The sequence below is a fragment of the Physeter macrocephalus genome, chromosome 16, assembly GCF_002837175.3.
Source record: "Physeter macrocephalus isolate SW-GA chromosome 16, ASM283717v5, whole genome shotgun sequence".
Lineage (NCBI taxonomy): Eukaryota > Metazoa > Chordata > Mammalia > Artiodactyla > Physeteridae > Physeter > Physeter macrocephalus.
In genome coordinates, this window is record NC_041229.1 from 49,554,501 (window position 1) to 49,569,201 (window position 14,701).

Here is a 14,701-nt window from a genome sequence, read left to right on the forward strand (position 1 = left end):
AACCTTTGTTATCTCGAACTGTTCTGGCCAGTGAATAATCAAACTGCATTTAGACATTTTATATAACTGCTGCATTTCACAGATAGCAAATGTGGAATTTATTTAAGTGATAAAGGCTTGAGCCATCTTAGTGTGTTTCTCCTATAAAAGCTCAAGTACTCACTGGACTCTCTTCATTTTTACTTGGATATTATGGATGAGTTTTTATCCCCTTTTATTGATTTAGGACTGTTTCTATTTGCATAGTATGCTTTTCCTCTTCTTTTGTAAAGCTCTTTAGCCTCGGGGTAATGAAGCCATTTCCCTCCAGGAGGCAGAATATGATGTGAGGCAAATGTGTCTGTTTTTCCAGAAATACTTTATAAAGCAGCTCCTTGTTCTGAGCACTCATCGCAGTGGAAACCAAGTTAAATGAGGTGTGCTATAGTGTAATAGGGTTTTTATTTGTTAAGAAACAAGATATTTACAGACACTATGCAAGCCTATCTCTCAGCATTTAAGATAAAAGATTTACGGTAACTCTTTGTGTCTGTCCTTGCTTTATACTAGACTGAGAATATCGAAGGCAGGATACATATAAACACTCAGCAAATGTTTATGGGATTGTTCTAAACTCACATGATTACCATTCTTCCAGATTTAACGTTGGTCAGGGTGAGACAATAAGGTATCTATTTATTCCAACCAATAAGACTTGGGTTTGAGACTTTGGGCAAGTTAGTATTTTTAAGCCTTAGTCTTTTCTTCTGTAAAATGCAGTTGATAATATGTACCTCATAGGTAGGGAATTTCTTCTTTGACAATTTGGGAATTTCTTTTTGACAGTTGTTTTCAGATATGGTTTATGAGCGTTTCATGAGGGTGGACTCAGTCATATTGCTATACAGCTTCCTTGTGCAAAGCATCAGGTATTTATTTAAGGAAATAAAGGTAACTGAGATAACACAAGTAAAATATCTATCCCAGTGGCAGACATTTAGTAAAGGAGTAAGAAATATAAATTATTGCAAACATTTGGTTATGACCCTGTATACCAACTTTTGTTTATGCTTTGCAGTGATTCTTTTTCAAAATTTGAAATCCAGTATCTTTTACCTCCCTCTAAAACATACTTACTTTTTTTTTCTTTTGGTTTGATTATGATCACTCTTCCTGGATTAACTCCATATTTTTCTTCTCTTTCTTCCAGGGCAAACACTGTATACTTGACGTATCAGGAAATGCTATCAAGCGGTTACAAGTTGCCCAGCTCTATCCCATTGCCATCTTCATTAAACCCAAGTCTCTGGAACCTCTGATGTAAGTGGAGGACAGTGGCGACCTTCATCCAGGCCCCTGTTCCGTACGACAGAGCCAATTGTTAACAGCTCTTTGTCATAAATGCTTACAAATGGGAACTGCTATTGTTGATTTTTTTTTAAGAATTCCCTTTTTTAATGATAGGTGAAAGTTCTTTTGAACCACTAGAGACATAATGTCAATAATTCCTTTAAATGTCTTCGCTAATGTTTCTTGATTTTTATTTTCATTTCACAAGTTGTTTTTGTGTGTGTGATATTTCCATTTTGTCTTGCTGTTTTGAAGGTAGGTTGGTTTGGTTTGTTTTTGTTTTATCTTGCTTTGCTTTCCAAATGATAGGAAGCAATCATCTTTAAATTATCTCTTACTTTTGAGAGCAATTCCACTAGTAAATTTTTTTAAATGTGTGGGTTTTCATAGAGGGAGCAAACAATATTTTAGACTCTTTCCATTGGCATTTCACGTTGTTATAGCATAGAATTCTCATGTTCCTTAATTAAAACCTCATGTTATGTAGACCGCTCTCAATAGGGAGTTTTCTTAGTGGCCTGGCAGTAAAACATCTACAAGCTTAACCAATAGCTCCAGACCTGTGCACATTTATAAACAAGGGGAAAATGCATGACTTGGATTCTTTTTTCTTTTTATATTTAAGAGAATGTGTAAAATATCTTCCTGCAAAAATCAGTAAACAAAATGGGCAGATATTCATGATCTGGCTGTAAAGTAACAATATTTTTTGTGCCAATTTGATAGAAATTGGTGGCATTATTTTGTAGACCACTCTCATACAAAAGTGACGCTGCAGTAGCCATAAAAGTAGCAGAGCAAAAAGGCTAAGAGCAGGGACCTGAAAATTAATCAGGCTAGGTTTGGTTCTTTCCTTTGCCACTGTTCAGTTATGTGAGCTCAGGCAATTTGTTTGACATGTGTAAGATTAGTTCCTCACCTCTAAACTAAGCACATTGATGATGCAGACCTCATAGAGCTAGTGTCAAGGTTGAACAGCGTCTTGAATGTAGAATTCTCCATATGGTCTTTGACATATAATAAGCACTCACTAAATGGTAGCTATTATTACTATAAAAGATTTCAAGTTACTTTATTGTAAGAGGAATAAAACTATTTTATCATTACAAACCATGTAAACAGTGCCATTTCCAAGAGGCCACAAGAGATGACACCAGTGTGTCCATTGTAAGAGCTTTGCCCAAATTGGCCTCCATTTGGGCCTCAAGACATTAGAGCATTTGACAGGGTTCAGAAGTGAACCACAAAGTACTGGAAAACAGTGTTTATAGAAAGACCAAAGAAAATGAAATCATTCATCCCAGAGGAGGAAGCAGATACTTGTAGAGGATATCGACCAATTATTCAGCGCCTTCTCTAGAAGGAAGAAGCGACAGTAGCTGGAATTGCAGTCTAAGAATTAACTTAAATACATAGTCGATCTCTAGGGAAATTGCCAGAGATATATCTTAAAAGCAGAATAGACTCCCATAAATAAAAGATGGACAAAGGTTCTTACCAGGATGAAAAAATAAAGTCAGGAGGTCACTCTTAGTACCTTCTGCCCCATGAATTTAGGTATTAAATTATATAAAGAGCTTTGCCCACAGCTAGCACTGTGGAAAAATATGTGTTGAAGATAAAATAATGGTTTTTGATAGTATTATCCCTAATGGTACATATTAAATTCCTCCTCATGTAAGCTACTGTGTTGGGCATTGAGCAAAGTGAATTAAGCAACCGCAAATTTCCTTGCGTAAAAGTGATTTATAATCTGAGAAGGGCCTCGTAAATATTGTCAGTACTGCTAACATTAATAAGAAGAATAGAAATATGGCCCCCACCTCCTGGGAATAGCATCTTAAAGGCCCGTTTCAGAAATAGAAAAATAAGTTTTCACATCATAAACATGCAATGGGATAAGTGGCTTCCCGGGGAAGGGAGGCCTGAGGGAGAAACAGCAGCTGCACATTTGGTTCAGTGCAGCACTGGGGGATGTTCCCATCTGGTGCTCAGTAGAAGAAGGTCTACTGCTTTCCACACTATGAGATGACTTATTTAGTTTTGCCTTAGGGCCCTGTCACGGCCATGTGTCATCAAGGAAAATTAAACCTGCTGAAGGCTGGACTCCACAATGAGACAGTGTCTCTGACATCATTTGCTGCAGCCATATGCGTAGTGCCGTAACGGTGACATTCAAACCAATGTGATCTTATTAGGAAATGCTAGATGCTTACTTTCTAGCTCACTCTTTTTCTGAGGGTTTTACTTCAGGAGCAAAGCTGGCATGAATTGCCCATTCCTCAGGGAGGGGTGAAGGCTAGGTCACCTGGAACAAAAGCATGGCAGCTGTCACATTTAGGCACTGATACATCATCACACACATTATTCTCAAGTGCATCATCCATATCAAACCAAAGCACTTATTAGCACATACGTAGCTGACTCTTCAGAGGAGCATAAAATCAAGGGCGTGTATGAAAGAGGTGTTTTTTTTACATTGTACCACCATGTGACTTCTAGTCCCCACCCCCCTCCCATGGCAGTAAGAAGCTTTCCTGTGGCTCTCCACGCTTCCACCCCAATCTGCTTTTACCTTCTTGCTCCCATGATGGCCTGTGTTTACTTCTGTCTTCAACTGTATCATAATTATGTTTGTCTAGCTCTCCAGTCATTCATTGATTCATTTCTTCATTCACTTATTCATTCAATAAGTTAAGTGTTGACTCAGCTCCATGCCACATGCTAGTGAACAAGCCATGGTCTCCGCCCTCAAAGAACTAGCAGATTGGGCAGGGAGACAAAACAAGTTCATGTATTAGAGGATAAAATCCTAAATTCAGTATTGCTACAATAAATGCAAAGGGAATTCAGAGAAGACAGACCAGTCAGTATGGGCCAGGGAAGTCAAAGAACATCCAGAACTACATGATTTCTTGACATCTGGAGCAAAACACTTTCTTTCTGTGAGAAGATACCTTGGTTTAGCCCAGCATCTCCTACCACCCAAGAGTGACAGCCACTCAAAGCTTCTAGGGCTAGTGCTATTTAGGAAGAGAATTATAGATACCATCCCTCAGTTGAAGATGAGTTTATTTCAACAACAAGACTTCAGGAAACTCCCACTTCTGTATATTGCAGCCATCAACATCAAGTCCAGAATTGTGTTAGTGTCAGACTTCAGTTCTGTTTTGTGTTTTTCTAAATAAGGGCCTTTTTTGAAAGAAAGTCTTGGTATACTGGAAAGTCTATTTCACTAAAAATCGGTTTCAAAAAAAAAAACAACAACTTTGAGTTCTTACATCAAATTCACTCTTTTACCTTAGGCAAGTCCCTTTACTACTTCTGACCTCAGTTACTTGCTCTGAAAAAGGAATTAACCTGAGACTACATGCTCCAGACCCAGATGTCTGGCATCCTAAAGTGACATGCTAAGGCAGCAATGCCTTCAAAATTCTACCTACACCTGCGATGCATCCTGATAGACCAACCAAACTGTCTTTGCTCTTAGTTGAACTTTTATCAGTGCAGTCACACTGGTATTCATATGATGATTAGAGGCAATGATTGTCAGTCTTTGATTAAGAAAAAATGGGAAGATAAAATAATTCTTACTTAATAAGTACAGTTTGGTTGGCAAAAAATGTTAACACCTAGAGGACATGGGAGGATAAAGCTGACACTGGTTGGGAATCAAGAGATTAGGTTATTCTCCCTTTTCCTCCCTCCTCAATTTGTCCTTGAGACTAGATTGCATTTAAATAATCTTACGATTGATTAAGCAGCACTAACATACAGTTAATGATACACCAGTGGTTGACAGACTAACAGAAAGAAGGACAGAGAATGCCCCTCGTAATTCCTTTACAGCCCATTCTTCTATCCGAACAAAAACAAACAAAATAAGCATCGGAGATTCCTTCTTGCCAAGCTCCTCTCTCTGGCTCACTATTTGATGTGACTTGCTTAGAGTCTGTTTGAAAATATTTTGGTCCCAGCGCTTTTGATTGTTCCATTCTCTCTGTATCTTTAATTCAAGCCATCTTTAGCAGCTCCTTGAAATTCCATTGATTATAAAAACAGAGGAAGTTCAGGGCTCTTGTTGCTATAGGCATGCCTCACTGTTTGCAGAAGTTGAGCTGCACAAGCTACAGAATGCTTTTTCGGCCTGTAAGATACACACGCCTGAGGGGCCTGTCACATTTTCTATAATTCGTTGGAAGCACTGTCTCTTTCTCCACTCCACATGTCTCCTGCCCACATTGAAGATGAACAGCAGCCCTTGGAGAGGATGGGAGAGTGGAGAGATCAAAGCTTTCTGCGAGGTCAGACCTGAGAACAGTCAAGTCTTGTTCTCTTAGATATAATGAGCTCCGAAAGGCTGTGATGTGTCTTCCCTTCTCTCCATCTCCTCTCCTCTCCTCTCTCTGGCCACCCCAGAAGATTGTGTTCAATTCTACATCCCATGTTTAAAAGAGGTTGAGATAGATGAGAACAAAGTCTAAGGAAGGGTGGCCAGGAAGGTTAGGATTTGGAAAGTATATCCAATGAGAGAATAGATGAAGGAAGCAGGACAGTTTTTTCTGGAAGAGCAGAAGCCTCGAGGGACACATCAGCACTTGACTTAAAGACCCAAGGGCCTGACATGGAGGAAGGAAGTTCAGTCCTACTCTGCGGGGCTGCAGAAGACAGAACCAGTGACTGGAAATCATGATGGGACAGATTCTGCTTCAGTCCCATGTGGGACCAAGAGACTGCCCTCCGAGAGAGTGAGCCCCCTGGGAGGGAGTCCTTGTGGCTGAAAATATTCCAGCAAAGAGGAGTCCCGATGAGGACTAGGAGGCTGCTGCTAAGATTACACTAGGCTTCCTGCAGGACTCATTTTTGCCATGCATTGTAGTTTTTCGGGATTTGGTATGTTCCCTTTGTGTTCTAATAGCAAACTCTCATTTTCCCAGGGAGATGAATAAGCGTTTAACAGAGGAACAAGCCAAGAAAACCTATGACCGTGCAATTAAGCTAGAACAAGAATTTGGAGAATATTTTACAGGTAAAACTTCATTTACATTTGTGCTGTGAGAAAGGAGATAAATTGTCTGACATTTGGCATAGAGAGGGCTCTGGGCCTGATGTACCTGGGCTCTAAGACCTTCCTGCTAAAAACCCCTTATTTCCTTCTACTTCTCCCATTTGATCCAAAACACTGGTTTCTTTCTTCTCTGGATTCAGCTTCCAGGTTCCCACTGGCCCTACCTGAAACCATGAGTGGCAGATGCCACTGAGCTATCTCCTGCTATTAAGGAGATTTTAAGCATTAATACCTCATTCAGCTTCTCTCCCTGAGATCATCAGAAAATTTGAAAAAGAAACTTTTAAGGCTCAAAATGTGTACCGTCCAAAGCAGTTACTCTTGGGAAGCAAGCCCAGGGCCTCTGTCCTTTGCTTCAAGGACCTATGGGTCTGTCTCCCCATTAGCAGCACTTGAAGAAAATGTTGAAACACTTCCTGTATTTCAGTTAATTCCATGTCAAGTCTCAATGCAAAACTTTTTTTTCTTTTTAATTATTTCCTTGGAAACATGAATTTGGGGGGATATTTTGTCCTGGGTATCACATCCTGGGTTCTTTATCCTTAACATGCTTTCATGAAACGCTGATCAAACTTTATGGAATTTGCCTTACCACTGATGGTTTAAAAACAAGAACTTTCCTCCTGAGTTACCTTGCATGAAGTTTGGTGTTTTCTTTTTTCTCTCATTCAGAATATGAAAATGCCACGGGCTTAGCAGTTTGCAAATATGTTGAATTGGGTAAATCTTAAGTAAAGTTTTGGTTAATAACAAAGATATGAGTTATGTTTCATCCTAAAAGAACATCCAAGATGTTCTTTTAAATCAAAACAATGTACATTTTGACCAGTGGTTTATATTCAGGAATAAAATATCATAATCAATACATTCTGAGGATTGTTTTTGCAGATCTAAACCATGTTTCAGTCATAATTTATTTTTAAGCCCTAGTGTCATACGGATAGTACTGATGTGTTTGGGATATCTATCTACAAGATAGCTGCTGTTCAAAGGAGATAATAAAATGTATTTAAATCTACTGTAAGTGACTTGGTGTTTTAGGTAATACACAGTTTGTTTGTTTCCTCCTATTTTTATGTTTTTTACAAGTAGTTGCCCATAAGGTATTCTCACTACAAACAGCCCTGTAAGGTAAATCTCAATTTACCAGATTACTTAGAGAATGAATGGGGTTTTCTTTTAAAGGTTTTGGGGGTTGAGGAGATTAACTAAAGTTTCCTCTAAAATCTTTATTATTTCCTCTGTGTCTAAAATATTTGAATTTCTGCCCCTTACAAAATAAGTATAGTACGGAGAATATAAGTCTGGCTTTCTTTGATAACAGGGAGCTCTCAATCTGAAAACTGATCAATGCCTAGCTCAGTGCCTGGCCCAGAGTACACACCCATAAAATTTAAATAAATGAGTGATTCATTATGCAGAACTACGGAGCGACATGTAGAAAGTAGGAAGACCATGGTGCATTTATTACCAATCTAGGACATGCCTTGTAAGGATTTTTTAAAATCATTGTTGTGACTTTGCTTAAGTGAATTTCTGCTTTTTCTTACTAATAAAAAGTAATATTAAGCTTCCTGATGAGTTTGTCACTATTTGAGCTTCTGCTGCGTGATTGATGGTTGTTCTTCACCAGCCCCAGCGAGTGATTCCTAACTCCAGTGTGTTTGCTTTTGTTCTAGCTATTGTCCAAGGTGACACCTTAGAAGATATCTATAACCAATGCAAGCTTGTTATTGAAGAGCAATCTGGGCCTTTCATCTGGATTCCCTCAAAGGAGAAGTTATAAATTAGCCACTGCACCTCCAACAATGACAGAAGAGCATTTAGAAGAACAAAATATATATAATATACTACTTGGAGGCTTTTATGTTTCTGTTGCATTTATGTTTTTGCAGTCAATGTGAATTCTTATGAATGTACAACACAAACTGTGTGAAGCCATGAAGGAGAAGGAAGGGCCAAAGGGTGGGACAGAAAAGACATTGCAGTATGCGGGAAGGTTTTGGTTTGCTCAGAGTGCCAGGGGTAGGGACGAACCTCTGACGGGCTTTGTGCCCAAGAGATGGGCAGCCTCCTCACCCAGCAGATGTCCAGAGCTAATTTAGCTGCTGAACTCCCTGTGTTTTTTGCTTTAAAGAAAAGTTGCCAGCACTTGAACTTCACCAACCTTCCCATTACCCACATCTGTAATTAGTACACTTCGAATTTTATAACTATGCACCTCCTTTGATTTCTTAACAAGCAAAAGAAAGAACGAAGGAAAAAAAAGAAAAGAGTCCCTTTGGAGACGGCATAATATCAGGGAAGGATAAGTGTGTAGTTTCTTTTCCTGGCATCTGCAAAGACGAGCATTTCATAAAATTTGCGAGTGTGTGGAGGACTGACCTCACTGAGAGGAGGGGATTCCACCTGGAGTTAGCTTTATGATTGTTTATCGTCTATTTTGCCATTTATAAAATTAAAGAAGGCACTAAAGATGAGAATAATTTATATAATAAAAATATATTAAATGTATAGAAATGAATTTCTATAGGTTAAAGAAGTTTTGTGAAATATTTTGTAAAGATTAATTAATTGAAAGACTAAATGTATGCACTATCTGCAGATGATCCAATTCAAGAACAGAAAGCTGCACTCTCCCTTTTGTTGCCAATGATCCATTGAGAGCATCTGAGTTCCTTCTGAAGCCTGACAAAGACTTCTCCCTCACTTACCTCCCGTGATCTCCCTTCCACATTAGTGATACACTCCCATGGAGCACATCCTTTAATGAGTTACCCTCATGAATATTTTTGGAGGACATTTGGTTAATGCATTTTTTTAAGCTGATGGCTTTCAGAGACAAACTCATGCAAATGATGTAAAGGGAAGTTTTTGCTTTTGCTTTTCTCTTGTTAAACAACCTGGGCCTGCCTTGCAAATAGTTGAATAATGTTGTTCCTAGTTAACTTACATACAATTCTTAAAGGATTATTTAGTATTTTGGCCATCATGAATAATTAGGACTTTTTTTTTTTTGTCTGTTTCACAAGTAACTGAGGGTTTTGTAATAGCCAGAGAAGGTATAGAGCCATGGAGAGATCTGTCCCAAGATGCACTATTTCTCTGAGGAAGAGAGAGAGAAGGGAAGCATCTGGTTGGGGGGCATGAGGGGTGCAGACTTTTGTTTCTGTGTACTGGGCAAAGAGAACCATCAGGAAAGACCATTAATGACTTTGAGCTCAACCAACTGAACTGCCTTTCTTGGGAGCTGCACCTGGACCAAGTTTATTTTTTAGCAATTATAATAATGATGATTTACAAAAAGAAACCTCCCGAAGCCTATATCCCACTTTAGAGCCATTGGTGACATCAGCATTGCTTGTGCCCAGGGCATTTAGAGAGAGACTTTTTAGTGATCTCAATAACTACTCAACTCTGGGTTGTATACATGCCCAAACTAAGCCCCATCGCCTTACCTCTGGGGTACATCCAGACCTGGCAGGGATTCTGCCACACTGTGCAGCAAACCAGCATGCAGGCTGGGATGGGAGAGCAAGAGACAGCCATCAGCAGTGATGGGGCTTCTTCACAGTAAGAACATCAGAGCTCAGAATGAGGGTCTCTTTCCAAAAACAAGCATTATTTGTCTTACACTAAAATACCACTGTCTGCCTGGCTGCAGTCACCAAAACAAACACAAAAATGCAAAATCATGCATCTACCTATAGTCTTGAGGCTACCTTTACCAATGGAAGGGCTAGCAGTGCATTTTTCCCTCTGATGAAAGTTAAATTTCCCAAGACTTCCTTGGAGTGCTCAAAATGTCAAAAATGTGTCCATGTCTGCAATTCGCCAGTTTCAGGTCAAGGCCTGCTTTCATCAATCTTACTCCCAGAAGTTTTCTGCCACCAGAATGCCATTCCTGATCCCAGCTCTACTTTTAGGCCACCATGATAACTTCTTTGGTTTCTCAACTAAGCATGCAACCATTTATTTAAAGGACTGTCATTAATGAATAGGTGTTTCCATGGGTCATGTGATGTGCTTTCCATTTAATATTAAGTATTGCTGTGGCTGAGTACAATCAAATTGAACCACCAACCCTTGGTTTTGTAGTAATATAATTATTTATTTTCCTAGTGTAGATGCTTCTGATTAGAATTGGCATTTGCACTGATTTTTTATGTAGATTTATATAAATATATATATACATATATATTTGCTTGAAGAATCACCAAGCCAATTGGTGAGAGGGTCTTTTCCTGTAGAATTTACACCTCCATTTGTTGTGTTGTCTTGCGCTTCCCAATGTTGAGGTCTCTATGGCTCCAGTGAACCAGTGTGTTTTGCAGCAAATCTGACAACTTGTGTGGAAATGGCATGAAAGTTACCCAGATTACAACTGGTGCAGATGCACTTGGAGCCTGGGGCCAGACTGGTGCTAACACTGCAAACTTTGTCGAGAGCTCTCTCCAATCTGAAGGCTTGCTGGGGGCGCAATGTCACCTTCACATGCTGGGCCCTTTCAGAAAAGTGCCAGATCGTGTAACTGGTGCTATTTTTCATGCTCTGGTACAATGTGTAGCACCACGGGGGTCTCAGCTTTACCAAAATCAAAATCCCATTTGTCAGCTAATTGCAGGGGCATTTGTTTTTTTGCTCTCCTCCCACAGGATTTGTTGGCCACTTCTTTGCAGGCTTTTTCTCTCAGCTCCAAGCTTTGGGGTTGGCTCTGTTGAGCGCGCCCATCTTTACGAAGCCTGCACTCAGGTGCCCGTGAGCTGTCTTAGATCCTACTGCCAGCCCTTCAGGACTCCGAGCCAGGGAAAAGCTCCCCACTCCTATGGCTCTTGCCTCTTTTTTCTTCTCATTCTTTTCCTCTGCTCTTCCCCTTCTAGTTCTGTCTCATTCCAGCTCTCTTTTGTGTACCTCTCCTCTTATCCTTCCTTGCCGTCTTCTCTGAGTTGTTGGCTTTCTCCTGCATTCCTTCTTTACTCCCTCCCCTTTGATCCCCAGTCTCTTTGTCTATCTCTCCTTTAGTCTCAGTGTCTCCCCTTCCTCTTCCTCTTTCTCCACCTTTCCTGTCCTTTCTCTTCTCACATCTCTGATCATCTCCTCTCCCATAACCCACTCCTTAGTATTTCCGTCCTATAAGGGCTCATGGCTGATTCAGACAGCAAGTCCATATGCTGGACTAACGACACAAATTCTTTGGGTCCCCGTTTCACCTAGGCAGCCCAGAAAGCAAAGCTGAGCCTGAATGAGGTCCTGCACTGGAGCCAGAGCTCCATCACGCCTCACTGAGCCAGCCTGCACCGCTGCCCTGGCCGCGATGATGCACGTGCTCTGGGCGCTGCCGGCACCTGGGTGCCTCTCTGCCTGAAGCCTGGTCCAAAGTGAGCCCACTCCCAGCACCATCCCACGGCTCTGAGGACACTTCCTTTCAATAAAGGCAGACTCTGGCCCCAACAATTATTCTGACACCAAACCTCTTCCTTATGGAAGCCATGCCATCACCTTGGCTTGGAGAGCGAGACTTTTTCTCCATTCATAAGCTTTCTTTTTCCTATTTTCATGTGAAGCTCTCCCTCTCCTTCTCAGCTGGTGATTGCTCTGGTGAGACTGAATGGACTTGCTGGTGAGATTACATCTCTTTTTGCCTGTCTTGGTCCCGCCTAAATTCCTACAAAAATATTTAAGTCAGAGACTCAGGCTAATTCCTAAGTTTATCATAGTAATCTGTCACTCCTAAGAGGACAAAAGGGGACATTTCCCTTAGAGTATGTGGAGTACCTCCCATGACAACTGATTTGAAAGAGGACTCCCTACAGAATTCTGTGGATATACATTTTACTTCTCTGTACGTATGGTATATGTGGTTTGTCTATCATGTATACACATACTACATTGGGTACAAATGAATGTGGATGGAAACCCACACACACACTTTAGTCTGTAAATATCCTTCCTCACTGAAAACTGTGCTTTGGAAATCATTTCTTGTACAGCTGTGCAGTTTCTTGTAGCAGCTGAGGATAAGCTAAGACAGGTGAATGATTTAGACAAAGATCATCTAAAAGATAGAATACAGAAGCTCCCTAGCAACTCATGAGGACAGACAACCAAATGACAAGGTTGACTCCCAATGAGATGGCAAACTTTTCTTCTCTCCTTTTGGAATCTGTGTTTCCTAAATGTGTCTTAACTTTGAGTGCACCAGGCTGTATGCGTGAGATCCTTTTGATATGACAGTTTTGTGCTTCTCTCTGACAGGATGCTTCTCCATCGAGCTGTAGTGCCGGATGGGAGGGAGGGAAACATACTCCTTGCCTGGGCTGGAGTTTACAGAGACACTGCACAGCTTACACTCCTGTTAAGTGTAAATATTCGACACTTCCATTCCATTTGTGTAAAAAATAAAGCACACACGATTATAAAATCAAGATGTATATTTCATACTCAGTGTGTCTTTGCATATTTATTGCGTTTCCAGTTGTCAGCGGTGGCCCCATTGTAAAAATGCTTGATAAGAGTGTTTATAAACATGTCATGGTTTTATTATAAGATATAAATATTAAAACATTTTATACTTTATAGCAAATTATTTTCTCCCAAAGCATAATTTGTTTTATTTCACGAAGAATAGAATCATTCATTTCTGTTTTTATCAGACTTGTCTGATTTTTAGAGCTAAAGTGTAGTTAGAGTAGATTTGCTCTGAGAAATGTTGGCACTGCCTAGAGCAGCTGAAAGTGCTGCTTTTGAATATTTTTAAATATTTGATTGCCATCTTGCCTGCTTTTAATCAGGATTTTGCCAAGGGTGAACAAGGTATTAAATGATAGGTTTTGGGGTTTTTTTTTTTTTAATTTATTTTATTTATTTATTTCTGGCTGTGTTGGGTCTTCATTGCTGCACGGGCTTTCTCTAGCTGCGGCGAGCGGGGGCTATTCTTTGTTGTAGTGCTCGGGCTTCTCACTGCGGTGGCTTCCCTTGTGGAGCATGGACTCTAGGCGTGCAGGCTCAGTAGCTGTGGTTCGTGGGCTCTAGAGCCCAGGCTCAGTAGTTGTGGCGCACAGGCTTAGTTGCTCCACGGCATGTGGGATCTTCCCGGACCAGGGATCGAACCCATGTCCCCTGCATTGGCAGGCGGATTCTTAACCACTGCACCACCAGGGAAGCCCAAATGATAGGTTTTTTTAAAGACCCTCACATCTACCTGAAAAATAAATCAGTTCTCCAGTTTCAAAATTGTGAGATTCCAGAAGGTCCTAAGAATAGAGAGAAATAGTTTTTTCTTGTCTGATATTAATGATACAAAGAAAGGCATAAATGGGAAAGAAGGTGTCAATTTTCCACATGTACTGGGGCCAAAAAACATACCAGCTCCAAAGAGCTGAGCATACCAAAAATGTCAGGCTTGAGAACCTGAATCTGCCAGATGATTCTTCCCTCCAAGTTAAACATATTCCTTGTCATGTAGACATTCGGACAGCACAGGTCTGACAGCTGGGGGACCAAAACAAACTCGTCCCGTGGAAGGGTTGAAATTTCACCATTGAAGTGATCACTTTGAAGTACGTTTTGCTTCACGATAAACTATCACATAATTGGATCAGCCACTGGGGAAGCCAGACTTGTTGGTCATACCGCCCTGGCCAGCACAGTGCGCCGGCAGGAGTCTCCACCAGGTGCCCTGCCTCTGTCCCTGGTCTTTGGCGGCAGTGAGCCGAGCAGATCAGAGGCAGCAGAAGACGTTGACTGAGGCTGCAAGCCCAATGCAGGCCTCACATTCCAACAATTACTCAATTTTTAACATCTGCACACTCTCATCAGGTTTAATATTAATGATAACACTACACAAAAAGCCAGATTCTCTCAATAATGGGTGTGTTTATTCAGGGGGGAGAAAAGCTAGAAGAGCTTTTGACTTTCTTGGGGTCCTATTTCGTTTCTCTGTAACTTTTAAAAACACGATCATTCTGGAAGTCTCAAAAGTTAGAAATGACTGCACATCTTTGAACCTAAGAGGGCCTAGCTATGCAACCATGGACGTTTTGTAGATACTCTGAGACTAAACATCCAGCGACAGAATTTAAAAGCCTCAGTGGGGCACAAAGATAAGGAACATTTGTAGAGGGGCCACCAGCTTTCTCGGCACAGACCAGACCCAGAGTCTGTGAAGTTGTCAGGGGACAATGTCTTCTACGCCCCAGGACCGCTGGGTCTCATAACCCCAGTCGTTGTCCTCTGTGACTCACCTTTCCCTTAGGAACATCTCAGGAGGCACTACTGCAATCATGAAACTGATCCTTTCCCCCT

The 14,701-nt window shown here is 40.8% G+C and overlaps 1 protein-coding gene and 1 pseudogene across 12 annotated transcripts in view; both read left to right on the top strand.

The window, feature by feature from the left end:
- Positions 1 to 8,718, top strand: part of DLG2 (discs large MAGUK scaffold protein 2) — a 2,147,153-nt gene extending 2,138,435 nt beyond the window's left edge. For 9 of the 11 annotated variants that reach the window (XM_028501170.2, XM_055091363.1, XM_024131657.3 and 6 more), the window contains 3 exons: positions 1,190 to 1,299; positions 6,267 to 6,358; positions 8,077 to 8,718. In XM_028501170.2, coding sequence (XP_028356971.1) covers positions 1,190 to 1,299; positions 6,267 to 6,358; positions 8,077 to 8,183 — 309 coding nt within the window. In that variant the 3' untranslated portion in view covers positions 8,184 to 8,718. Of the gene's footprint in view, positions 1 to 1,189; positions 1,300 to 6,266; positions 6,388 to 8,076 lie in introns of those variants that run through there. The other 2 variants (XM_055091357.1, XM_055091362.1) reach the window with 2 other exon arrangements.
- A 1,777-nt stretch (positions 8,719 to 10,495) lies between these two features.
- On the top strand, positions 10,496 to 12,822 carry LOC102983085 (uncharacterized; annotated as a pseudogene). The gene has a single exon (XR_008619647.1). The product of XR_008619647.1 is annotated as an uncharacterized protein (transcript).
- The last annotated feature ends 1,879 nt before the right edge of the window (positions 12,823 to 14,701 follow it).